The sequence below is a fragment of the Anabas testudineus genome, chromosome 6, assembly GCF_900324465.2.
Source record: "Anabas testudineus chromosome 6, fAnaTes1.2, whole genome shotgun sequence".
Classification (NCBI taxonomy): Eukaryota; Metazoa; Chordata; class Actinopteri; order Anabantiformes; family Anabantidae; genus Anabas; species Anabas testudineus.
Genome location: NC_046615.1, coordinates 9179569 through 9204747, shown reverse-complemented (window position 1 = coordinate 9204747; position 25179 = coordinate 9179569). Strand labels below are relative to the sequence as shown.

The 25179-nt window shown below is 41.2% G+C and overlaps 1 protein-coding gene across 1 annotated transcript in view; it reads left to right on the top strand.

The window, feature by feature from the left end:
* Positions 1-25179, top strand: part of ldlrad3 (low density lipoprotein receptor class A domain containing 3) — a 64961-nt gene that overhangs the window by 5238 nt on the left and 34544 nt on the right. Inside the window, exon 2 of the mRNA XM_026366559.1 lies at positions 17782-17928. Coding sequence (XP_026222344.1) covers positions 17782-17928 — 147 coding nt within the window. The remainder of the gene's footprint in view (positions 1-17781; positions 17929-25179) is intronic.

Below are 25179 nucleotides of genomic sequence, written 5' to 3'. Positions count from 1 at the left end.
ATCACTAACTGATGATGTTGGATTGATGAAGATTTTAAATTAAAGCGCCGTCCACAAGCCATTTAATCAGGCTGGGAGCCGAGCTGTCAGCAGCAGTCTGGACTGTCCTCACTTTATTGTTGAGTCCTGTCCAAAGTTGTGAGCCTTTGAAATAGCTGACCTTGAAGTTGTTCACCTATTAAAATGCAGACTCTGGGCCCTGCATTGGGACACAGTTATAGAGTTATAGATTATTTTGTTTAGAGCTTACAGAGCACGTTGGCGCTTTTTTTTTTTTTTGTCCTGCCTAGTCACCTTGGTTTCCCCACTTTTATCTTCATCCGCGGTGCACCCCTCAGAGAGGAGAATGTCCCGCTGTATGTGTCCCCTGTGTTGCTTTGCCTGCTGTCAGACAGGGAGCGGACCCTGGCAGGCTGACAGCTGGCTCCCGTGCCGTCCTCCGTGATCAGCAGTCATTTGCTGTGTCTCACAGCTACTGTGGCAGCAAGTGTGGACACTGACAGGCTATTTTGGACTGAAATTCCAGCATTCGTTTGTCAGAGCAAACAACACCGCCTTAAAGGTCAACAAAAGCCCGAAGAGAAACAGGTAAAATCGGGGTGGCTGATCCTTTTGTGTTTGTTTGCCAGCCAAGGCAAAAATACACCTGGTGTGTGCAGTTTTGTATATTCGGATCCTCACATGACTTTGATTTGTCCCATGAGAGACTGAGATTACTATGACCTTGAAAATGGTGTTGACATTTTCAACAAACACAAACATCAACAACCAGTCATTTGTAATCTTGGAGACGAGCAAGATGATGACTGTGTAAAAAAAAAAGTGTTGCAGCTCGGTAACTGTCCCCAGTATTTTCTGGCTTCACAGGATATTAAATTCTACCCAAACCTTCTGCGTGTGCTCTGAGAGGTTTGATCAGGTGCCGAATGCACCTGTGCCGTGATGATGATTATGCTGCACTAAACGTTCGGTGGACATACCTTTAGCCTTGCGCTTAATTGTTTTATAATTGTGATAGAACTCTGGTGGTTTCATCATTCCAGTGAATTGCCCGACTCAGTCTACGGACTTTGGATGCGGTAATTAGATGCAATTTTCCAAACATCTAATCATTACTAAAATGGTTATTTTGACTAGGCCCAAGTTTTGATTGCAATCACACAGGCATTTTTGCCCTGTCTCTTTTTTTTTTTTTTGCCAAGTGTGATTATGGAAGCATTCAATGTCATGTGTGATAAAAATGCAAATTGCCTTAACAACACTGTAGGTGAAATCCGTTTTTTTAAGCACGTTACTGCTGATGCATTTATCAGCAGGATTAATCCTTAGGATTACAGAGCCGTTTGGTAAAAGTTTTTTCTTGTTCTGTTACACAATTCAACGTTTTAAGATTGTTTAATAGGCCAGTGGTACATCCTTAAGTTCAAGGCTCACATGAAAGAAATACCAGTGCATGAAACAAGCTATTCGCTGAAAGTGAAACTCGCAATCATCAGTTAGGTGCAGCAGAGTGTGAAATTTGAATGAAATTCAGGGTGCACTGAATTTCCTTCCCTGTTGAGAATAATATGCATGTCTTACTGATAGTAATCTTTTCCAGGTTTAAGTGTAAAGATTACATACCATATTTATGACCCATTAGATATTTGCATGCCATTAGGTATGATTTTTCAGCAATCTAATTCTGAAAGCAAGGGTGTTTGGCCCGAGCGTGATGGGAAAAAGAGTAAAAGATGGCTAAAGCCTCAGTTACTCTGATATCCACCCCTATCCATGGGAAACAGTACAAGGGAGAAATGTGACCCGCACTTCTCCTTGCATTACACTGTCATTTAGTTGACAGTGCCATTACTGCTCACTCACATGGGCATGTCTGATTTACCAACCCCTCAGGTGAAATTTCAGTCAGGGGCTAAAAGCTATGATGCATTTGATGCTAATCCTCAAGGCAAGTGCTTAAATGAACAAATACGATCCATCACAATTTGGCCAACATAAAATAATTGCCTATTTGTCACAATTAATTACAGGGCTTTAATTCAGGACCCACTGATATTGATATTGAATTTTCCATTATTACATACCTGAAAACCTGCTCATTAAATGGAGCTGAATCTCATGTCAAGAATTGAGAGTCTGTGTTTAATGGATGGTTATTTAAAGGTGTCAAAAGGGTCAAGGCAGACAAAAATAATTTCCCTGTATGTGTGCAGGAGGAGAGGCGAAGGGGTGCAGAAGTTAATGTGTGGAGAAGACATGACTCCAAACGCGACTTAACCCATCTTACTTCTGTGTTTCTTTCTTCGAGTGTGAACACACTTTTATTCACCAGCACTTGTTCTTCCTCCCGTCTTAGAGTCTGTACTGTATCTGTGTGTTTGTATATGTATAAGGTGTAGTGTGTATGCACAGTATGTATAAAGGGTAATCCTCTTTTGGACAGAAACCAAGAGAGGCGAGGCGCTCATCTTCACAGGAACTAATCACCCGATCCCGCCTGCTGTTTACAGAGGCAGTCTTGCCAGCCAAAATCAAAGGCAAAGCCCATGTTAATTGCCTTAATGCTGCTTCCCTGTCAACCATGGCTTGGCAGCGGCCCCTCAGCACTAGGCCACAAAATGAATTCTTCTCAATTGATCAGTGAATACCAAAGGCGAAAAGGGGGTTCCTGCACCTTGGGAATGACAAGCAGGAATCCATTTTTACCCTCTTCTATTTTGATGTGCAAAACAGTAACGGCAAATGAACGTGCAGAGTTGTTTGTTGTGGAGAGGTGGGAGAGGGGAGGAAGTTCACGTCTGACTTAGGTCATTAATGGGCAAGAACTATTAGTCTTGCCAGGGTCTAGCATGTCAGAGATGGTAATTGAGTCTGTGCAGCGTGATCTAATGAGAAGCTGCAGGCTTGAGATTTGACTAATTTCTTATTTGCCCAGGACGATATGTCAGCCTGGCCATTCTGCGCCTAATGACTCCAGATACTTGACAAAGGATTTCTAGGATTTCCAAAGACTTTGATGGAGCTTTGTATTAATGTACTCCCAAGAGTTTGTGTACTCAGAGACTTGTGAAATGGCATTCCAAGACTTTTGAGGCCCTGACAGTGCACTGTAAGACTGAGCAAGAGTAGTTTGTATTGTTTATGTTTACGTCTATGTATATTTTATTGATTTGTGATTTAGCCTAATTTCTCAAGTGACATTTCAAAATGTGCCTCAGAGTGTGTAACGCTCCTCAATAACCACATGGTTCTGAAGATGCTTTGACCTGCATTGTCTTCTCTTGCCTCAGATAGAGTTGAAAATGTCTTATACAGAAACCAACCATGCTGGTAAATATCATATTTCACCCTCATGTGATTCTCATCTGCACCGTGTCCGCTATGGGTCAGAAGCTCATCTGTCCTGAAGGAACGGCACAGCAGCTGATTATGATGGATTATGATAGATTCCTCCTTGACTGACCTCTGCAGCCAGTCACACACTGTTCACTGCACTTGCATGCACACACGTAGACACTCAGAACTTTATGGCCAATGTAAACACACATAAATGTTGATAGCCTACACAAAACTGTGCACAGACACGTGTTCACATTACAGTGTTCAGGCACATTCATCCGAGGACAGACCTACTGTACATGACATGAAAAACTGCAAGTTAAATTTAACTAACAACATGAGACCATGATCCAATGCGACTTGTAGCTGACAACCCCTGGAGGTTGTCAGTACCAGTGGGCGACTTGCACCAAATCCAATTAACTCACCACAAACTCACATGAAAGCAAATAAACCAGACAAAAAAAAAAACAACTTCTAAAAGCAAGCTCAAGGCGTGTGAGCAGATCATTTGTTTTCATTTGGTTTGGTGTCTTTACTGGTGCCACGCTGTGCACTTTGAGTAGTAAGTCTCTGTAACACCAGTCACCTCCCCTTCCACCCACAACCCGTACCCCTCATTCCATCACCACAGACGGTACTGGTGTAGCAGCAGTGAGGGGAATTGAGGTGAATAGCACTAATTGTTAGTTCAGACTGACGCATGTTCCGTCATCTGGTCAACGAGCTACTGAGGTGCTGCATTTTGCATTTTCTCTTGCTTTAAAATGAACCAAAGCGCATCAGAAACAGTGGCTGAGAAATGGAATAAGTGGAATAATGTCACAGTAGAGGCAGATACGGACACGGGAGGACGTTTCAAGGCATTGAAGGTTTGTGTGTACGTGTTATACAGCATCAACAGCACTGGCATGTTCCTCAGTGAGAAAGGAAGTGGTTGTTTTTTTATAACATCAACATCTCATTGCAGCCTGAGAGTACATTTTGGCCATTACCATGACAACAAAGAGGTTTCAGACTCAGTATGTGAGTAAGTATAACAGAACAGGGTCTGAGTAATGTAGCCAAGTTCTCTGGAAGGAAGTGAAGCCAGATGGGCAGGCTTACCAGCAAGGGTTAGAGGAATTAAGCGGCAACCGGGAGACAGTAATGGGGGATATCAGCGTTGTGATCATGTGAAGATAGATGAACAAATGCTGCGCCCACACCTGCTAGAGTACATACAAACAAGGACGCAAAAGCGCAGTAAAAACACACACAATTAACTTCGCCCACTTTCTGTCACACAAATCAAGGTAAAAGCGTTACAGAGATGACTTTACAGAGAGCGTTAGACGTCCCTGCGGCGTGACCTCCGACTGTAATCACCGGAGCAGTTGGAAAAACTTGGTCCACTAGTGCTCTCATGACCTTCCTCGTCACTGTTCATGTCTTTTCCTGTCACGTTGCTTCTGCGTCTAACTTGGCCTTTTACAGATAGCTCATAAATGGAAATCCTATTGGAATGACCTTTAGCTACAACATCAGACGCCACGGTGAGAACTATTCATACACCCGCTACCTTTTAAACTAAGGCCATCCATCTGACTTATTAGCATTTCGCCTCATTAGCATTCAGTTGAGTAGATATCATATTATACAGAGAGATGGAGAGAGAGTTGACAGATGTAGAGGAGGAGACAGAAAGCACAGGTAAGGGCCACTGGTACTCGTCGTCTTCTTCATCTACATTCTATTGAAATAAACATTTCCATTGTGTCGCCCCCATCATTCACTCTTTCGCCCTTCTTCTTATTGTAGTGTCTCCACCTCACATCCCTTTATTTCTTCTCTTATTCACCTCGTGCCCTCGCTTTCTGTTCCTCCATCTCTCTCCCAGCCCCAGTGTTTTTTGCAGATATAGTTTATTCCCACTGCTTTTTCAACCCCTGCAGTAACTCCATGCCCTGGCTACACAATTAGGAGCTCATTACTTGCTAATACACAGACTAGAAGACAGACAAAGGCAGTCTGTGCCTTTTTTGTTGCAGCGCTCCCCGCTACCATCACTTTATCTGTCTCTCTCTCTCTCTCTCTCTCTCTCTCGCTCTCTCTCCCCAGGCACTTTTTAAGTAAAAGGGTGCAATTTCTCTTCCTCCTCCTTCTCACTCCTCTCATCACACCCACTGATACAGTACATCTTCTCTACAGAGCATAATAAGCCCGTGTGTGTGTGTGTGTGAAGGAGAATTAATAGTTTAATTTCCATTTCCTATGCATTGTTTTTATGAAATTAAATATACTCTCAACTCCTATACCTGCCATTTGAGTCTACATATCATTTTGTGGCTCATTTAGCATCTGCAAAGCTTGTGTTTTATACATTTTGTTTACCCTACTCTAAACATCGTTATTTGGAAGAAATTGATTAGGAGTTTCCTTCTGTCATGTTCAAAGCTCTCAGGCTGTGTGACTGTGAAATGTTATGTGTAACATAAGGTCAGCCCTGGCATTATTTCCCACTGTCTGGCTGGCACTGTCGAAATGCCAACTGGCTCAGCAAGGGGTCTCACAACATAGCGGTGAATGAAAGGTGTGTGTATCGACTGGCGGTGTGTTCTGCGACAGTCGCACGCGTGATGAAGGAGACACAGGGGAGTGTTGACATTTTGTTTGGTGCTGCTGATGGGCCAACTTGGTGAATCAGAATGAATAGGATACCCAGTATGTGTTTGTCTGACAGGAGAAGCTTCCTTCTTGATGACTGATGAGGAATACAAGCATATAGGATGATGTTTGTCTGGCTGGCATTGGGTTTACTTGCACATCTGTTTGTGCATTCATATCTGTTTTAGTCTGCCACCGTTGTTTTTTGTTTGATTTTAAGCAGTTGCCCTCGATGCCAACATCTAAATCCTATTTTAGTTACTGTGCTTCCTCATCCTTCCTCCCCCGCTATCTCGATCAGCACCTCCTCTCTGTGAAGGTAACCCCAAGGTGATGTTAATAGGCTGGGATGCTGTTGAAAATGCTACCATCATCTCTTAGAGGATTAGCTGGACAATTGCTTTTGTGAAACACAAAACCAGGTGGTGGAAAACAGCTTTTCTCATTGTGCCTTATACCAACATTGTTTGAGTACGTAGTTTTTCCTGAGTCTTAACATTACATTGTTAGTTTTTATGTCCTCAATATTGAGTTTGTATTGCGATGCATTTACATTCTGATCTTAGATTTAATTTAACCACAGATGGGCTCATAAACAGCCAAAATCAACCGGTGTTATGGAACAATAGGCTCAGTATAATCTGCGATGCCACATTAATGAGAGACCAGTGTGTGATTAATGGGCCCTTGTTTAACCAAGCAGGACTAATTTGACCAGCCACTCTTCCAAAGATTTAAAGGCTGTATAAGGTAGTCATTGCAAGGCTTATTTGATAAAGGAGAGGGTGCTAAATGAATACATAATAATGTGGCAGAGGCTAATTAGACAATCAGCATTGTGCTCATGTTGCCTGAGAGCTGTATATGTGAGTGTTAGTGAGTTAGTGTTTAGTTTGTAAAGTATCCTAATCTTTATGTTTCCATTAACATTTATGTAGCCATACATTAGAGAACAGAAATAACTTCAGGAAATCAATACCAGGGAATTATAATTGAACAGACAGCTGCAAGTTATCAATTACAAATATACATACATACATACATACAGCCACTCATAGAGAAATGTTTATTCAGTTTCTCCACCAACCTTTTACTCTCTGCATGTGACATTATTCTGTTCAAGCTGGTGTAATCTTTATCTCTGTTTCTCTTGCTCTCTCTACTAACACTGGTGCTATTCCATCCCGCAGATGCACTATCAATAATGCAGCCTCTTTAACCAGGCTGAGGCTTTTAAGAGGGTTTGTCAGTGCCCGTCCTTTAGATATTTGCTGGTTGCTGTGTGGCCACACGTTAGTGAACAAACCTTCAAATTTGTGCAGAAACCAGAAATAAATTGTTGTCTTTTAACTCACTTTGTCATTATCAAGGATGTTTCTAATGCAACTCACCAATGCTGGAGAGCCTTTACTGTTGGTAGGGCAACAAGCCAGTGTCTCACCGGGGATGTAAAGAACTGAGCGCTGTCTGCATAGCTGTAGGCAAACATGAAATGGCAGCAAAAGCAAGAAGGAAACACAGCCACTCTGTCACACTATAGATCATATTCTTTATATTTCTCTAGAACACATTTTGTTTGCAATGCTATGCAGACAACAGAAGACTTCTGAGACATTGCCAACCCCAGACAGCTTCATGCAGCACTGTCAGCGAACTAGCTTTTCAGGCAAAAACCCATGTGGTGCAGCCTGCTTAATTTTGTGTGTGAGTCTATGTGTGCTCGGATTAGTTCTGAGGAGGTCTTGAGAAAATAGAGGTTGTTTGTTTCCTGAGTAATGCTCTCTGAAATCATGGTTATCCCTCAATGCCTGTGATAATGCCATAAGCTATAGAAAACGTCCAGTTATCCTGGCGTGTTGACAGAAAACAACCCTGTGTTGAATGCGAGTCAAAGAGAGCAGATCTCATGCAGAAAACCAGATTTGCATGTATATAATGTGCACTAGTACATAATTGTGTGATGTTGGCATGTCAAAAATAAACCAGTGACCGCTACTTTAGGACAGTAAAACAACATTTAATTTTGAAAAACCTCATCAAAGTTAGGTATATTTAGTTCCCTTACTATTAGCTATTGAGTACGTGCTATTTTGGTGTCATTATTATGTGAGATTATACAAGACGTAAGTATATATATATTCTCTGCTGCCTCTTAAATAAAACAGAGCCCTTATCACCTCTGCTGGTGTTACCAGTTAAGTTATACAGCAAATGCAAAGTCCTTCTGCCAAACAATTGCCTCATGATCTGCAACATGAGTGGTGACTAATCCTCCTTTGACATGTAGAGAGGACAACCTTGTAGTCCATTGTTTGTTTCTCTCCATATGCACATGAGTGAATTAGCTGATGCCTCACTGTGAGAGCTGACCACTGCCGTGGTGGATCCTGTTGAGAAGCAGTCCTGTGAGGTCGGCGCAAAAGACTTTCTTGGTTTCTCTAACACTGGGTGGTTTTTGCGATAGCCACGAGGGTGGTGAGGTCAGCTAACATCAGTCAGCTGCTTTTAACAAGAGGTTTTGCTCTGGGCCAGGACATGTTTGTGTATCTGTTACCTTTGCAAACGTGCTGGCTTCACACATACATTGAACACATGTAAATATACTCTGCATTAGATAATATGTCCCTAACATATTTTATAAGCAACTGCAAAGGATTAAAAGCACATTTACTCCTTCATCCTCATCAGAAAATCTATGAATATGCAACTCCAAAGATGCTCGAGGCGCTTGTGGCGTGCTGCGTCACACCCACCACTGTACGCAGTTGGTCTGAATACAGTCTGATGTGTAATGAGCAGACGCTTTATCCACACATTTTTATTTCAAAGAAGTTCAACTTCTGTTTCTACGTGTCTGTTGGATGTGCTCTGTGGTGGGTTAGTATTAAATTCAGTCAGTCAGTTTCCTCAGGGTGTTTGCATGCGTGCACTTAAATGATCATGCAGTTTAATGTACAGAGAAATGTGGGTGGTGCTGTTTTGTAATAGGAATATTCAGAGTGCTATGTGAAATGGGAGAAAGCTAAATATTGCTACGCCGCTGACTTTAATGACAGAGGAGGATTCTAAAGCATTATTTAGACTTTTTCAGCATCTACCGGGCTGCTTTTGTTTAGCTTTCCTGCTCAGTGTGCCGCCAGCGATAGAGGACTGTACAATTACATTTTTTAATGCATTGGAATGTATAAAAAAGCAGCTGCACTACCATGTGCCGTGCTGTCTGTAGCCATCTCCAGCGGGCTTAGCGATGACGAGGATTGCATGGCACACGAAATTCCAAACTGAGAAAAGAAATAAGACAATTTTATAATAATGTTGCATTCAGTAAGCCTATCAAAGTTTATCTTTCTCTATACTGAGTAGCTGTACGTTGCCTATTAAGTTGATTATATTTTGCATCATAGCTGATTGATGACCAGCTGAGCTTTACCAACCACATGCTGATTTGCCTTTTTCAGCAACAGGAAGATCAGAACCCTACCATACCAAATATGGGACTCAGCTTGACTACCGCAGTGTCTTACTGATGGGGTTAGCAGCATGCACTATCTAACTCCATCCAAAATGCAGCAGCATGTCTCATTTTTGATCGGCCTACAACTCAAAAGCACCAGCCTACCTGACCTTCTTCATCCAGGTCTACAATCCCTATCGCCCAATGCGCTCTTCTAACAAAGGGCATCAGGTGGTCCCCTCACCTCATCTCAAAAGATCCCATGCTAGGCTCTTGTGGGTCCATGAAGGTGGGAGCTACCAACTCTGCATGCTCAGCAGCCTCACTCCCAATTTTCAAATATCTGCTGAAAACAGAGAACTTTTCTGCAACTTAGAAAAACACTCTTGTATCTCATGAAATACATTTCTTCTTATAGCACTTGTTGCTATAAGATGTTACATGTTGCTTTAAGTTTTAGTCGCTTTGGATAAAAGCGATCCCCCAGTGATAAAGGCCTTACAAAAAAAAAACATATTTGACACTGGATGCAAATTATTAATTATATGTTATGAGAATGTGTTTGACTTTATAATTCTTTGGTTTATCTTTGTACATTGTCACTAAATGTGTCTCTTTCTCTTTAGTGGGGACATTTTAGATGTTTACTGGTGGTATCTGTTGTCACTTATAACCTGTATACTAAAAAGTATATAAAATATGGATCCCCATCAGTGGAAAAGTGCATCACACATTGACTTCACAATCTACTTTACTTCCGCTGTAAACACAAGAAGTGATGATGACCTGATGATAGATCGATACCTCTATTACTGTACCAATCCCCTAAAAAGCCTGCAGCTTTAGATGACAACAACAACAACAAAATACAAACATGCTGCCTTAGAGCTGCATCAAAATGCTGTATAGGGGCTACATAACAAACCATGCTCACTTAATATAAAGCATTTTATTTATATAATGTACCAAAGTTGACTGGGTCTCATTGATTGATGAGGTCACTAGTGTTTTTTTGTCACTAAGACAGCTAAAAAAATGTAAATGCTAATGCGCTGGAATTGAACTGACTTTTAAAGATGAGAATATGTTTAGGGCTTGGTTTCTGTGATGTAGATGTCAGAAGCGTATCAGAAGAATACAGAGCAGGGAAGATGTTCGCTGTCCTGGCCTCTCATATCCACATCTCTATCCACATCCACGTCTACTCTGGGAACAGCAGAGGCTGTCACAGGAAGACTGAAACACATCAAACCATGGCTGTGTTTCCCGTGTGAGTCTTATTTTGGAAATGTGCTGCACATTGAAAGCTACAGTAAAAGATATGGCCTACATTTCAAGAATAGCAGTCACGCTGAAACGTCAACATACACAGCACGCTGAATTTGGGAATTCAACACTGTGTACAAATAAAAAATTGGAACATATGGGAGTAGTTATTGTTAAACCTGGTAGATGAACTATGTCAAATATTATAGAGGCCTTATTGTAAATAGTTACTGTACCTATGTGTTAGTCTGCAGTTGGGTTATTATATATGATATAGCATAAAACTGGAAACAGGTACTGTTCAGATTTAATGTCAAATTGCCCCTGCTCAGTAATAAAGACCCTCCATCCATATATAATGTGAATCCCTTTAAGTCCCCCACACAGGCAGTTTGTCCACTTCCTTCCCTGTAGTCCTTCCATACTTTATAGACAGAAATACAAGTTTTTCATTTACCTGCTCTCTGTATCCTGCTTTTTATTTCTCAATTCCATTTTCTTTATCTGTTGTATTTTTATAACCATTTTCCTTCATGATACTCTTTACTTTGCATTTTTATAAGGATTTTTTTTTCCAGGATAGCGAAACAGATGGTAGGAGGTTTATAGATAGAATGGAAATAGTAAGTAACAAAGAGCAGAAGTAACAAAAGTAATAAAAACTAACTCCGACAGCCTCTCTCCCACAATAGGAATAGAATAATTAACTAGAAAACCAATACACTAATTATTCTAGTGACTAGGAAAACAGTATGAGGCACCGCTATTTGTGTCTAATAACAGTGTTTTCATGGGGATGTGAGTTTACTAATGTGAACCACTCTATGTTTATTTTCATTTATCTTTTAGACTAGCCAATCTACAACCATTTGTTCATTTCCTGAAATGTGTTAATGTTAAGAAAGTGTTTGCTTTTAGGTCCAATCTGCTTGATGGATTTTTTCACTTTTATAAAATTCTAATTGCATTCATAATGAGCTTTTGCTTTTTGATTTGATTTTTTCTTGTTTGTTTTTCATCTTCAGCTCTTTAGAGTGTGTTGATTTCAGGATGAAGATTTAATTTCAGATTGATATGAGTGTGCACAGCATACCCTTGCTTTCTTTTGCTTTTTCTTTTTGCAATAATGGTAATCTGACTTTACCTTTGACTTTATTCAAGCTGTATTCTTACAGTTGATCTTAAAATTAACTACTGGTCTTGCTCAGTTGCTCATTTGACCATCGCTGTGCACAGCTGACACCATAGAGTAACTATGATGATGAAGATGAAGCCTCCCTCCAAATGCACACATTTCCAGAAAATAGTTTCTGTTGTGTCTTTAGGGGCACTGGCGTAATTGCAGCTGGTTTTATATTCCTTTGGGTTTGCTGACTGTCTCCATGCATGAATGCCCTTTTCCTCTATATTTCCCCATAATGGCCTTGCCTGCTCCTTTGCTCTGTGCTTACGCTGCCCTGCCTGCATGTCCGTCTGCCTGTGGGGTGTCTTTAATTGATGCAGACCAGCTTCTTTACACTTGTGCTTATTTATCCTGGACGCTTCACTGAGCCAGAGGAGCAGGATGGGGAATCATTTCCTTCTTTCGGGGAAGCTTTTGCTGTCTCTTGCCCACAGACCCACAACAAAAGAGATAGCCAAATCACCTCCACCGCTTAAGAGCTTGCTTGTATAGCCTTCAAGTATTATGTGTAATTGAAAATAAGAGTCTATCCTTAAACCTGAAAAATATATTTTATTCAGAATTAAGCTGTATTGATTCACTCATCTCTTATCCTGTCACTTCAGCAAATATGAGCTCCCATATTAGTATTGACATCCAAATGTAATGTAACTAGAATTTGTCTTTTTCAGCTTCAAAGAGAATGGCACATTATTCACTTGAGACTGTTTTTGCCCAGTGTGGTGTAATGTTGAGAACAAAAAACCTGGGATGAATGGTGGTTGATGAAAATGTGAGATTATTTCTAAGGACGGAATCAGTTCTTCTTCTGAGAGCTCAGTGACTCTCCTTCATCGTCATTTTGTTTTGATACCCCTCCATCAGCTTAATAATATTTTCACTTCTCGTCTAGTCTAGTAGTCAACCCAGACACTGTTCTGGTGCTGTTTCAATCTGAGGCTCAATCTTTTACTCAGTGTTAGTCAGTGCAGGTCAGATATCGCCTGCTGACGGAGACGGGCTTAAAGCAGTAAGAGCCAAGGCAAAAGTCATCTTAGATCAAGATTTATATCACTGACCTTTCTCGTGCAGAAGACAGGGAATTAAACCTGCGTAGGATGGCTATCACGAGGAATCCGAAGGCACTGTCCACCTTTTTATCACCCCTTTAACTTTTTCTTCCATCATTGTTCCATGTAACTCATGTCCAGCTATATGGTGAAGGGCTTCTCCCCTCCATCTGCACCCTTCATCTGCTCATCTTTAGTTCACATTTGCTTAGTGAGTTGTCAGACTTAAAACATTGTTCTATGTGTTAACTCCTCATTGCATCTTTTGTGGTCCCTCTTGCCCGAGCATTCACTGTTCTGTCTCCAATAGCAAAATGTACCTCAAGGTCAGACACACCCAAAATGTTCTTACAGGAGAGCCCAGCTATATGGTTTAAGATTTCCAGTGGCCCCTATTGAGAATATTATAGATTTTATAACCACATCAGTTGTCCAATGTTGGGGTAGCATGCTGACATTTTGTGGGAAAATATTCATAAAACCTTGGAGACTGTGGCAGATGTGGGTGGCTGGACCGTAGGCTGCTTTTGCTCTGCGCGTCTTTGCATATTTAGAGAATTGCTTAGGGTGTGCTGAAGTCTCCAGGCTGCCATTTACAGAATCATTATGTATGAAGTGTACCCATGGAAATCTTGGACAGAAATTTGGATGGTTGCCATTTATGCATTGACTTGAGTTTTCCTCATTCAAATGGGCAACAGTGGTCAAAGCTATTAAATAATTAACCATCCTTTTAAGAGATTGTGGGTACGTACAGTATTACTGGATCCTTGCAATTCCAAACCCATAATATGGAATAGTATGATTTATTTACATGTGGGATGATTCAATTTTGCTGCCTTGCTTGTGACATTTTGTCAAGGTCAATTTTAATTCTAAAAATTCCTGTTCTGGCAGACGTCTCCCTGTGTGCTGAGGTTATCTTATAAGAGTATTTTTACCTTCAGTGTTACTCGCCCAAAAGCCCCATGCCTCATTATAATAACCATTTCCTTCTTCATAAAACATTTACAAAGCAAGTTCTTGAATCCCACAATGTTTGCAGTCATGTTTTTCTAGCTTGCAGTTTTCCCATTCTTTGTCTCTGTAGGTGCATCACGATTCTTTGTGGAATAAAGCAGTTTAAAGAGCAGAAATGAAGGGCAGGAATGTGTACTGGGGTCTACTGGTAAATAGTACTAGGAGTGGTCAGAAAGTACATTTAAAGTTACCCTTTCTTTGAAAATTGTGTTTTACTTTGTGCAACTTCAATAGTTTGACTTTCACTGTTTTGTGTGGAGGTGTGTGTATGATTTTTGACATCACAAGGGTGATGAAACCTGAAGTCTCCAGTGCACAAATACTAATGATAGACTTTCAGTGAAATAAGATAGGATAGAAGTTGTGTTCTGTAATTAAACGTTTGAAACAAAACATATTGGAATATTCATAGATCAGGATTTCTAGTGAGCGGGACGGAGCAGATGTAATTATAAGTAAGATAATTGAGATTTTTTTGAGGGAAATGCATTAGAAATCATTTCAAAGCAGCATATTTTATGTGCTGTTCGAGTTCAAAGTCTGGAGGAGCGAGGAAACATGAGAAATGCTTGCTTTCATTACTGGCCATATGTTCTGAATATAATCTTACACAGCACGCCAGTCGTGTTCAAATTGCATTCCCTTTAGGAAATCCGGCAAAAAATATTCCAGCTTTAATTTCAGTATCATTCAAAACCACAAGGAAATTAGACTTGTGTTTATGCTAAAAGTTCTTTTTTATTATTATTTTAAATTATACTTGAGGTAGAAGAGGTATTGTCTATAGATTGTGCCAGCAATAGCAGTTGAGCGGAAAGATGGACAGGAAAGAACATCAAGTGAAGCATCTAGGAAGAAAATATCAATTAAAATAGTGTCCCGCCAATGTCTGAAAGAGTCTGTGCTCTATGATTTAAAGGTCTAAATCGGTTGTTAATGGACAGTGGGAGAGGATGGGAGGCAGAGGATGAGTGTGCAGAAGCAAGGATGGTATAGTCAATATTTACCCGGAGTAATTGGTCTACACTTCCCCCAGCAAGATACACAGGTGTTCAGAGTCGTCCCTGCCTTATCTCCTCCAGTCCTCCCCCACACACCCCAGTTGTACACAGCCGTGTTGTCCGTCTGTAGCTAATGCCCAAAGCCATCCACAATTTAAGAGTTAAAATCACATGGAATGACTGAGTGAGTCACTGTGTCTGGAAACTGTGTCTCTGTCACCTTGGGTGTGTTGCAGTGCCCATAGAGAACTGTACGGAGTTGTTATTCTGTTAACAAACTCATAGAGCAGTCTGTAATGAGCTGTGTAGCCACACATAAACCGTGGTAATGAGGTGGGATTGTTCTTTACCTCAGTGGCAAACCACTCTAAGTATTCAGGCTTATTACTGTATCGATAGAATGACAAGGGCATTGAAATAAGATGTGTCGAGTCTGCCAAAAGGGGGACTCACAATCTGTGTACTGCAAATGGTTCGCTATTGGCAGTGGTGGAGACTCATGGGAAAAGATGAGCTGTCTGTCAACCTTCTTTCTTCTTGACTCTTTTTGGCCTTCTGTCAGACACACACACGCACAACGCAGTCCTTTCACTGGCCTCTCTCTTTCGTGTGCTCAAAGCAGCTCTCCAATTAACCTGATGCTTCTCAGACTGCCAGTTCTTTGAAGTCATTTTAAATGGTTTCCTCCTACGTGTGGGTCTGAATGGGAATTTTGTTCTGTTGAGTTGTCGACACTGAAGGGTTTTAATACTTTTATTTCTGTGTGTTTGTAAGTGTAAACTCTTATAAAAGCTGCCGATTGCACTATTATACAAAGTGTTGCACTGTATGCAATATTTAACTTTTGCATATTATGTGAAGTCTGTTAAAAAACGAAAGGAAAGATGGTTCAGTGCTGTATATTACATATATCAAAGCCATTACAAAGCCTTCCAATCTTTGTAATTATACAGTATGTTCCCTTATTGTTGGATGTGATTTCATTTCCTAACCCTCCTCTTCTCTTTTCTCTCAACTCATATGTTTTTGAAGGTCCCTTTGTCAGTATAAAGCTGAACAAACAGGGCTGGCACACAAAGAGCCGGGGGAGAGTTTTCTCAGATAACAAAAAATGACATTTAGCAATTTCCAAACGACCCTGGATGGCTGTATACATCCAAAAGGCTCACCTTTGTTGAGTGCTGTCTGCATAAATGGTTTCTGTAGCTGTGGGTAATCTATTTAACAGGAATAGAAATAGGTGAAAAGCAAGCAGAGGGTAGTGATCATGACACTGTGCGACATCTGTCATTACTTTTTTTTGTCAGCGGCTACGTTTGCGGGTTCGCTCCCCACAAATGAAAGGAATGCTAATTGAAATGCTTTCCAGTCCTCATAAATTACTAGAGCCTTCACTCTTGACCCCTCACTTCCTCTTTTCTATATTGCAAGAGACAAAAGAAGGGTTTGCATCATCCCCGCAGAGGATCAGAGGGGTCGTGCTGTCTCATTTAAAAGACGATCTATACATGGTTTCCAGAACCTGCTGCAATCAAAAGGGCAGCAGGAGTGAGATGATGTAATAGCACTTTTCAGCTCCCAGTACCCCAGGAACCGGCTACATCGACTGTCGAACCTGTGAGCCGGTCATTAATTCAAAAGCGTCCAAAGGTCGAAGCTTTCTGTTTGTATTAGAGGAAAATTAAATCTTCAGTGAGTAATACGGGTTTCTAGTCACAGCTGTCTCTCGGTAATGATTGAGTAGAGAAACACTTTGTTTCTTCTGCAGAAAGTGAATTCATTTCTCATTTATTTTGAAATATTAGAAAACAGATGCAGAGTAGTGTGATATTCAATGAGCAATTCTTTGCATCCCTATGAAATATGACTAATTTAAAGAGTTATATGTACAATTTGATTTTAATAAGGTTTTTATAACATTAATATACCGCAAATAAGTCAGTCATGAATTAGTGTATTCTCCGACATTTAACACGCTGTTAAGTATCAAGTTAAGTCAGCTTTTTCTCACGTTCACATCACTGCTTCACAATTACAGTGTTTTTTGTTTTTTTTTAAGAGCTCTTTAGTGTGTCCTTGTCAGTCAGTGTGCTGCTTAAACCACACTGTCACTTAAGGTTTAAAGGTTCAAACCTCTTGGCAGCGGGTGCAGCCTTTGCATCCTGAATGTAATGAAGTGGCCCAGCAGCCAAACCCAGCTTTAGCGCCGCAGCATGGAAGGTGTTGCCCGGGCTGTGTGAGCCTCCTCATTACTACCCTATAGTTTTGTTTACGAGCTAACGTGCTCACCGCGTAGTGTCAGAGCTCAGCCGAGAGGCCGTGTTTCACATTCCAGCCCATTACGCTGCAGCTACACCGCATCAACTGGAAATGCCCTCGACTAGTTCGGGGCACATGTTTTTGTGCTGAATGTGTTTATTTCTTCGTGTGTGTGTATCTGTGCATCTGTGTCCAAGGCGTGAAGATGGTTGTATGTGAGAGCTCTTTGTTGTTTGTATCCTTATCTTCCTTATTAAGGAATGCCCCAGGTTTACAGGGACGCTCATGCCCACAATACCGTTACACCGAGTGACCTCCTATGCTTTTGTATTCATGAGATTGTCCTGTTTATTTGCCCGTAGATTGATATGGCTTTTTAAATAGAGCTACTGCCTTTAATATTTTCTATCTTCAGAGAATGGAGATAATAACAGTCTCCCTTTTTGACTGTGGTGATGGATATCGCTGGAATCCAATATCCCTCTACCTGTTTGATTTCTTTATGGAGTGAGATTGTAATAGTCTGTTCTCTTACTTGTTCTTCTCTATCTGTTTATTTATCAGAGAGCCAGCTGCTTCCAGGGAACAACTTCACCACCGAGTGCAACATCCCTGGAAACTTTATGTGTGGAGATGGGAAGTGCGTCCCAGGCGGGTGGCAGTGTGACGGACTGCCCGACTGCTTTGACAAGAGCGACGAGAAAGGCTGCCGTGAGTCCAGCTTAGAGTTTCGACTTTGTTATTGAATCTTCTTTTAGCTCCTGGCTGTGCCTCGAAGTGATCAAACCAGATAGCAAATTGACAGTCACTTCATGTCTTCTCCTGTTCCTGAACTCCTCTTGCTGCAGTCCGAGTTCTTCTCCCTTCCCTATCCATAGAGCCATAATGGCCACTTAAACCTAAATCTCTGCTAACTTAAATGAACTTCCCTCCTCAAGCCTTGGTTCCCTCTCTCCCCGCTGTGTCTACGCCTTATCCTCCCTGCAAGACCCTCGGCCCCAGTTTAGCACTAGGGTAAAAACTTAATACTATCAAAGCAAAGGCCGATTACTTCTGTGTGCAGGAATAGTAGTGCATGCATAATTCTACTGTAAGGCTACAGTAATAGTTCAGTTTTGATCCTCTGTTAGTTGGCTTTGATCTTTCTGGTCTGCTGCTCCTCCCTCTTCTCCCTCCCTCAGCCAGAGCTCCACAAAAAGATGGGATCGTTGATGAAGATTGACTTTGAGGCTCTGCCACACCGAGTGGAATCCCGCTGCCCTCCTCCCCGCTTCTCCTTATAGTCATCTCACTAAATGTCTCTCTCCACCCTGCGCTTTATCTCATCTGATAATTTATTTATTAATTGTCTTGCTTTTGGCTTGTAATTTGCTTTACAGAGACTTGTTTTCAATTAAAAAAAGCGACACCTTCCTTTGTGCAGAGATGTTTTTTTTTTTTCATGGCTTACTCTCTGCCAGTTAAAAAACTCTCACGTGGTTTGTCACCTATCCTGTCACCTCTCCTCGTTTTCTTCTTTACTCTTCCTCCTCCACCTTCTCACCTCCTCCTCCAGCAGTCTCTTCTGTCTGTGTTCCTTCTTGCTGGCAACTTAGGAACAAGGACTCTACTCTTGACAAAAAGTTATGTCCCACGGCGTATGAGCACAAACGCAGCCTATAGTGCCAAGCTTTGTCTTTGTCATCAAGTCAAGTTTTTTAATTTGGTCATATATAAGTTATAGACACAAAGGGAAACGTGGTGTTCTAGATTTTTTAGTACACCTTTTCTACTGACAGTTCTGTAAGTATAAGCCGCATAAATGATATACTTAAATAGATGGGTTGTGTGCCCCAGATTCTCATTACTCAGTGGCCTTAAACTGTCATCTACTGTCAGACCTGGAAAAATAATATTCTCATGCATTTGGACTAATTGCATAAGAATTAGTTACATAACTTTTTCCCATTTTATCTAATCACTAAGTTCACGTCAGATTGTTACATTTTCAGTCAAATTCAACTTAAGTACTCCCGCAAACTACAGACGAGATTTCTTTTGTCTGTTGCTGACACTACACGCTTTACTGCTGAAGATAAAAGCAAGTTATCACAAACTATCACGCGCTCCCGTTGTCAGAGGACTACTTGTATTTGTTGTAGACGTCTACATTATCTGCTCTGGCATAAGTGGGCCTTATTATCCTCAAATAGATGGCTAGTTGTCAGTCGATGTCTCCGACGACGGCTTCACAAAAAAAAAATCCCAGACAAACCTCTGGCTCCATTAGTAGCTCTGGAGGGACAGACAGGCAGAGGAAGGGAGGAGAAAACGAGAGTAAAGGAAAGAGAAGAGGTAGAGAGGTGGACTCATTATAGTGGCTACAGCAGGACGTTTGTCTGGATGTCTATTGTAAACTTTAAGGCTGCAGCACTGGTTATATATAATTAACAGAAAGAGACGGTAAGTTTGCTTCAAAGAAAGTTTGTTGACTTACTTCACTCTCCATCTGTCATTGAGCTGCATGAATTGTTGAGTTTCAATGCAGACTCTAAGAAAATCACTTTTATTTAGTGACATGCTGCAATCAGACATTATCTGTTTTTAACTTTACGTAACCAAGCAGTAAATCACACAGCGCATGTGGTGAGGTCTGTCCACTGTCCTTAACGATCACAGTCATTACCATGGAGGCAGAGCAGTGTTGACCACCGCAGGATATTAAATTTCCTCCCATCTGTAACATGAGCTGGCTTCTTTCAGGAGGTTTCCAGGAACATATGTTTCACTCCTACATACATTACGTCCTTTTTTCATTAATTATTCACTTTTAAGGTGCTCATGTTTTATCTCTGTGTGTCTATTAGGTGTGGTCAGTTTGTACTATACTTGCATGCAAACACAGTAACTTTACACATTTATAATATGCACATGTGTGAACAATACTCTGATGCATCCTTTGCTCCAGGAAGAGCGCCTCGTGCATTCGCACCAGCAGACAACTGTAGTTAGATCTTCAGTGAGGCCAGTGCTGTTTAGCCAGCATGATGTGTGGGTGGGTGTGCTGATGTGGGTGTCCATGATCCAAGGAATACTTATGCAGAGCCCGAGGAAAGGTCATATGTGTAGACGTTTTGTCTGGAGTCTCATTAATTTTTCATAAACCATGTAGCAAGCAGGAAAACGCTGAAGGAGAACAAATCAATTTGGATTTGTAAATTACTTTGTGGAACATGTAAACATTTCTTTTCTTTTGAAATTCGTAAAACTCATACCCAGTTTTGCAAAAACACTAACAAGCTCACTCACATGCACACACCAGTCCAAACAGTATGAGTGTTATGCTAGATAGGACCACCTACACATGAACTTATGATGACACTACATTTTTCCTTTCCTCAGTTGCTTTGCCTCAGAAATAAACTCCTCTCTGCTTTTTTTTTTTTTTTTTAGATGACCTGACTATATTTCATACTGGTGCATGAGGACATTTTTATTTGCTTGCCTCTACTCTTTTAATATTTTCTTCTATGTCCCAGTGTGCTGCACCACATGGACCAGAATCTCTCGAATGGTCAAGAAATGTTTAATCACCTAGAAAAGACAAGCTTCTCTCTTTATTTCAAGCCCCACTGCTCCTCTCTTGTTTGTTTGCTCTTCCAGTCTTGCAGCACAAGCGTCAACCTGAGTCATGTAAATACTTTTTGCTTTCCCCCTAAATAACAGTGTGGGCAGAGAAGAGAGAGACAATACCTTCAGCCTGAGTTTTATTGCATTAAAGATGCAGCTTATTGTATTACAGTCCAGCTGCGAGAAGCCAGGACCCCCTACAGATCCTTTTTATCAAGTATAATTTTTGTGGAGTGTAACCTCTGCTGTGCTCCACATGTATTTAATTGAATTTTAGTTTAGTTTTTTTTATACAATCTCCGAGATAGAGCCCCTGCTCTGTGTGGGCGTGTTTATATTCTATGTGTATATGTGTTGGCAGGTCTGAGGGGCCTTCAAGCTACAATTCGAAGAGAGGCTGCTGACTAATTTCTCACACAAAGAGGTCAAAAGTACCACTCTGCTCTCTGGTGTCCGTAACGACAGCCTGGGAGAATTTTAGACGAAATGGATCCTGACAGAGGAGAGAAGGAGAAGAGCTGACTGAGCTTACTCGACCTCAGAGCCAGGATTAGCCTCTTTGCCCTTGTCTGGGCAGGGCATGAGCAGGCAAGGGAAGAGAGATGTGTGGTAGGGCCGCAAGGCTGAATGGACATGATGCATAAAGCCAGAATTGGGGAATCAAGGGTGGGTGGACGGTGGGATAGTGTAGGGGTAACATCTCTCCTCTCCATGTGGGAGACTGGGGATTCAAATCCCGATCTTTAGGCAAGACCTCCGTAAGCTTAGCCTGCCTTTGCTTCGTAAGTCACTTTGGATAAAAGTGTCTGCTAAATGTGGAAGAATTTATGTGTTACTCAGAATCATCTCCTTCTTTATTATTATGTTGATTACATCAGATATAATATTATAATATATCTAATATGTAATTGTCACTGCAGCACTGTTAAGCAAAAGTGTTTAAATATTTCAAAAGCAAGAAATTAGTTTCTCATTAATCATAAACATAATAAATCTGATTTTTTAACATTATTTTTGCATAATGCTAAAAGCACTGTATAGCTCAATAATATGTATTGTATATATATATATATATATAGAATAACAGTATGTAGTATAGTAACTGCTTTATTCAGTCATTGAGAGATACACTGGGAAGGACAGTTAACAGAAGGATTGGTGTATTGTCACTTTCAAAGTCTGTTAACACCTCATAACAGTGCAGGTTATGGCCATTTGGAGTTTTCATTACTTAATGCATTGTTCATTGATCATTTCAGCTCACCACAACAATTGGGAGCAAAATAAAGTCCGTTTATTGGATTGCTATATTATTATTGCATTACCACATTCTGCAGTCCTAGCATATCCAAAAGCCTAGAGCAGCAGCAGTGTTGCTTTGTGTGTGCGTGTGTGTGTGTGTGTGTGTGTGTGTGTGTGTGTGTGTACTGACCTCCACAAAATGTCCATGACATACTGAGTTCAGAAGTGTCATGATCTTTGCTCCATTTCCTGCCCCATGCTTTTATTTTTGGTCACCATCCTGTTCCCCACTAGTTTGTTTTTTTATGTTTCCAACTTCACACATCACTTTGATTTTCTTCACCTATGTCTTCTTGTCCTCTTTATAACTACCGCCATGTTCTCCTTATCCTCTGCCAGTCAGTTTTCACACTGCTCTAAGCTCTTTTTAGTCATGTTTTTTTATATATTGTTTGGTTCTTTGTGTCTTCGTTCTTGTTTCTTTGTTTTGGACTGAGCTCTCTGCTGTTCCTGTATTTTTGTTGTTACTTTGTCCTTCGACACGTCTTTATCCTCAGCACCCTGCATCGCAGTGAACGCCATCTTGGCAACTCACTATAACTCCTGGAGTCTTAGCTTTCCTTGTCTGTTTTCCTGTATCATCCTACTTATTACCCTTGTGACAATTAAAGTCCCTTCTATTTCTATATTATATAGAAAAATTTGATCCACAAAAACAAGTAGTGTGACACGGAGCTGCAAAATGTTTATGAACAACAAAGCAGCAGGAGTGGAAATAGCTAAGAATCCCGAGACAGGTTAAAATATCAAGGCTCACACAGTGCCAATATTTCACCAAATCCAGCACGGGTAAGGGAAGGGGTTGCTAAGGTTAGACGCGTGTGTTTATGTGATAAGAACTGACTCGAAGAGTCATAAACTGCTGACAGATGTCCTTATTGCTTCTCTTGTCGTCTGTTCCTTCTCAGTTCTGCTATGCGTCATTGTGTGTGGACGTTCTTTCTCTGTGTGTCGGTGTGGAAGTAAAAGCAGGTGGAATTGGAGGAGTTTTGGGGACTTAAACTGCAACGGGCCTTTGTTTGCTTGTGTTTTTAGCCGAGCTCAGATAAAGAACATGTCATGGGAGCAAAAAGGAAGAACGTTTGAGACTATGAAGGAGTAATGTTAGGAAAAGAAAATGGACGGTTTAATGGACGTGAGTGTGGTCCATGCCATGTGCTTAATGGTTAACCGATCAATGACCTAGTGTAATTAAAACTAAGGAAGAGAATGAAATATTGATAAGGTTTTACATACCTAGACATAGACACTTAGTTTGTCTCTTGCTGTTTTTTCTTCTGTTTTAGGTGGAGTGCTAACTCTGTTCAGTCAGTAGTCAGACATTAGGGAAGATGAATTCTTCAGAATCTTCAGAGGAATAATAAATGCCCGTCTTATTATTTTACAATGTTTGTTGACCCCACTTCTAACTAGGAAATGTTACCAGCAGGTCGCCTTCTATGAAACATATGTGGCAGAGCTATTATCTGACAGATCACTATTACTTTATTCTCGTTTCTCCTCCGTTTCTTCCAAAGTTGTGTAGTATTTACTGATATTTTGTCCCTCATACTGTGCTCCGGTGCCTTTTCCTGCAGTCAGGATGTTGTATTGTATTAGACAACTAGCGTGAACAGTAGGACGTAGACACTGAAATGTACCGAATGATTATTTTGATGCCCAAGCACTCTAGACTGAAACTGCCCCTTCCCTCCCTGCTTACATCCTGACTCCATTACCTATTGATTTCCTCCCTTCAGAAATGCTCAGCAAGGTCACAGAAACCTTTGAAGTCGTCAGCTGTCTCTACTCTTCCTCTGCCCCTGCTCTCTCTCACTTGCTCTCGTCTGTTGTCTTTCTTGTTAGTCTCTTCCCCCAGTCCTTCTCCTCACTTTGTCAATCATGCATGCCCATCACAACCAAAACCTACCTGTGCCGAACAAGTTATTCCCTTCGCTGGGGATTCGAGGACTGGGGAGGAAAGGGGAGAAGTGCAGACGAGGGCATAGAGGTGGAGAACTGCAACGCAACTGGAGTTCTGCTGTCAGATTCAGGCTGACATGAATGAGAAATCAGAAGGAGGAGACAGACAACAGTATTCTGCTTCAACTTCATGTTAGATTATTGAATATTTTTATGCTTAAAGTATTTCAAAGTATGCCTGATGCCACCTTAGGCTGGATTAGAATTGTGCACTAACAGCGACATAGACAGAGAGACGGTCTGTTTGTGCGTGTGTTTTCTGTGCCTTCGTTTGTATGTCCTCCAACTGTGCGTCGCTGTCTGATCCAACCATGTTTTTCTGCTGGTGATAGTCTTACTTCAAGGATTCAGCCCGACTCCTAACCTCATTCATTTTCATTTGAGCTGCTCAGCTGTACACTGGAACTGAGTTTGGAAGCCGTCCAACACCCTGCCTGCCTTTTCGTAAACAACTTCTACAAAGGCTTTAGAGAGGAGAAGGAAATTTTGGCAGAAAACGAAGGCAGTTCAAACCGAGAAACGAAGTGACGACAGAAGGGATGAACATCCCTCGGGATGCGCGGTTAAAGGTTGGAGAGTGAGGCAGAGGTGCTGAAATGAATCAGCATTACCTGAATCAACAGCGACATTTAAATTAGATTGGGGGTCCTGGGGAATCAAACAGGATTATCGAAGGAAACCCAAACAGTTTGTGTTTTTACTATCTCTTCTACTCTCAACTTACTCACCCTAATTATTTTTGTCTTCTTACTGCTGAGCTCAGGCTATAAAGGGCCATGCACGCATCTCCAAAATAAGGCTAAGCACATTAGCTCTATTCTTCCAGCCAGCGCTGTCTCCCCCCGCCCTCACCCCTACCCCACATATTCTCCTTCATAAGCTTGCCCTTCAAGTGACTTTTGAGCTCATTTCCAACACAAGCACTGGGTCAGGTGAATCCTGCCAGCAGTAGAAGTGGTAATGAGGATTGGATGAAGGAGGAATCTCAGAGCTGTTCTTCCAGCTTAGCCTGCCAAGCGAATCAAAAGGCTTTTAGGATCAATGTATGTTGCATCTAAAAAGGAAACGTTCCTGTTATTTCCTACTGCA